Raw genomic sequence first — 979 nt, 5'->3', positions numbered from 1 at the left:
CCCACCACCCTGACAAAAGATTTTGTGATTTTTGGCACCTGCCAAATCCCACTGATATTCCTTCAGACTGGAGGGACGTTTGAATCGCATCCCAGGCAGTGCTCAAAGGCAAGTGAGAACTCTGGCTGGGATTTACTAGCAGCCATTAGGTTTGGCAGCGCACCACGCCAGACTAGTCTGAGAAAAGGACAAATTAAAGACAGATCAGCCTAGCTCTCCTGCTCCAGGGGATTGTGCTGCTGTGTGCTGAAGAGCCTAGAGGGGCCAGAAGCATGGACTTGGAATCAGATGGTAAAATCCACTCCCACAGCAGCGACCCCAGCACGAAGCCCGCTGCGGCAGATTGCGCGAGCAGCCTCTGCCACGGGACCTGGGGCAGGTGGGTGTAGCACAGCACCCACGGGGCAAAGCTCACCTTATGATTTCAGCATACTCCTTGTCTTTTCCTTTACTGTCCCTCCATTTCCTGAACATGACCGACGCATCCACGTTGGCAGGAGAGAACGTGTTGGGCTCATTAAGCAGCGAGATTACACTCAGTAAGATAGTCCTGGAAAAGGCAACCACAACAGCAGAGTCAGAGCTAACACAGTCACAGACCCTGGATGGTGACAGCTTCTTTACCTGATGCATCAGACACTTGTTTAAAATCACACCTTAAGCTGAGGATAACCAAGGGTAACATCCAAAGCAAGAGCAGGCATCTATGAAGTTCAGGCCCTGGCCATCGGCACAGGGAGGTGACACAACACAAACCCAGGGGTCTCCTCTGACTGCAGACCACCACACGCGTGCCAGTGCCTGCGGTGGGGCAGCACACACCTAGGATCAGGCAACCCACGGATGTGCGGGGCTGGAAACCCGCACGGCGAGCCTGCTCCTGGTGACAGCCAGGCTCCCAGCAGCAAGCCAGGCTCTCTGCCTGCCCGCCAGGACGCAGGGGCAGACGAGGAGGCTGCACCGTCTCTCACGACCCACA

The 979-nt window shown here is 55.6% G+C and overlaps 1 protein-coding gene across 1 annotated transcript in view; it reads right to left on the bottom strand.

Moving 5' to 3' along the window:
- Positions 1–415: 415 nt before the first annotated feature.
- The window catches only part of CDC34 (cell division cycle 34), a gene marked incomplete at both ends in the record, with an annotated part of 8,191 nt that continues 7,627 nt past the window's right edge, over positions 416–979 (bottom strand). Inside the window, one exon of the mRNA XM_008940829.1 lies at positions 416–550. Coding sequence (XP_008939077.1) covers positions 416–550 — 135 coding nt within the window. The remainder of the gene's footprint in view (positions 551–979) is intronic.

Source organism: Merops nubicus, unplaced genomic scaffold (assembly GCF_000691845.1).
Source record: "Merops nubicus isolate BGI_N331 unplaced genomic scaffold, ASM69184v1 scaffold8375, whole genome shotgun sequence".
Lineage (NCBI taxonomy): Eukaryota > Metazoa > Chordata > Aves > Coraciiformes > Meropidae > Merops > Merops nubicus.
The sequence above is the reverse complement of the archived record's forward strand: the minus strand, read 5'-3'. Positions and strand labels throughout refer to the sequence as shown.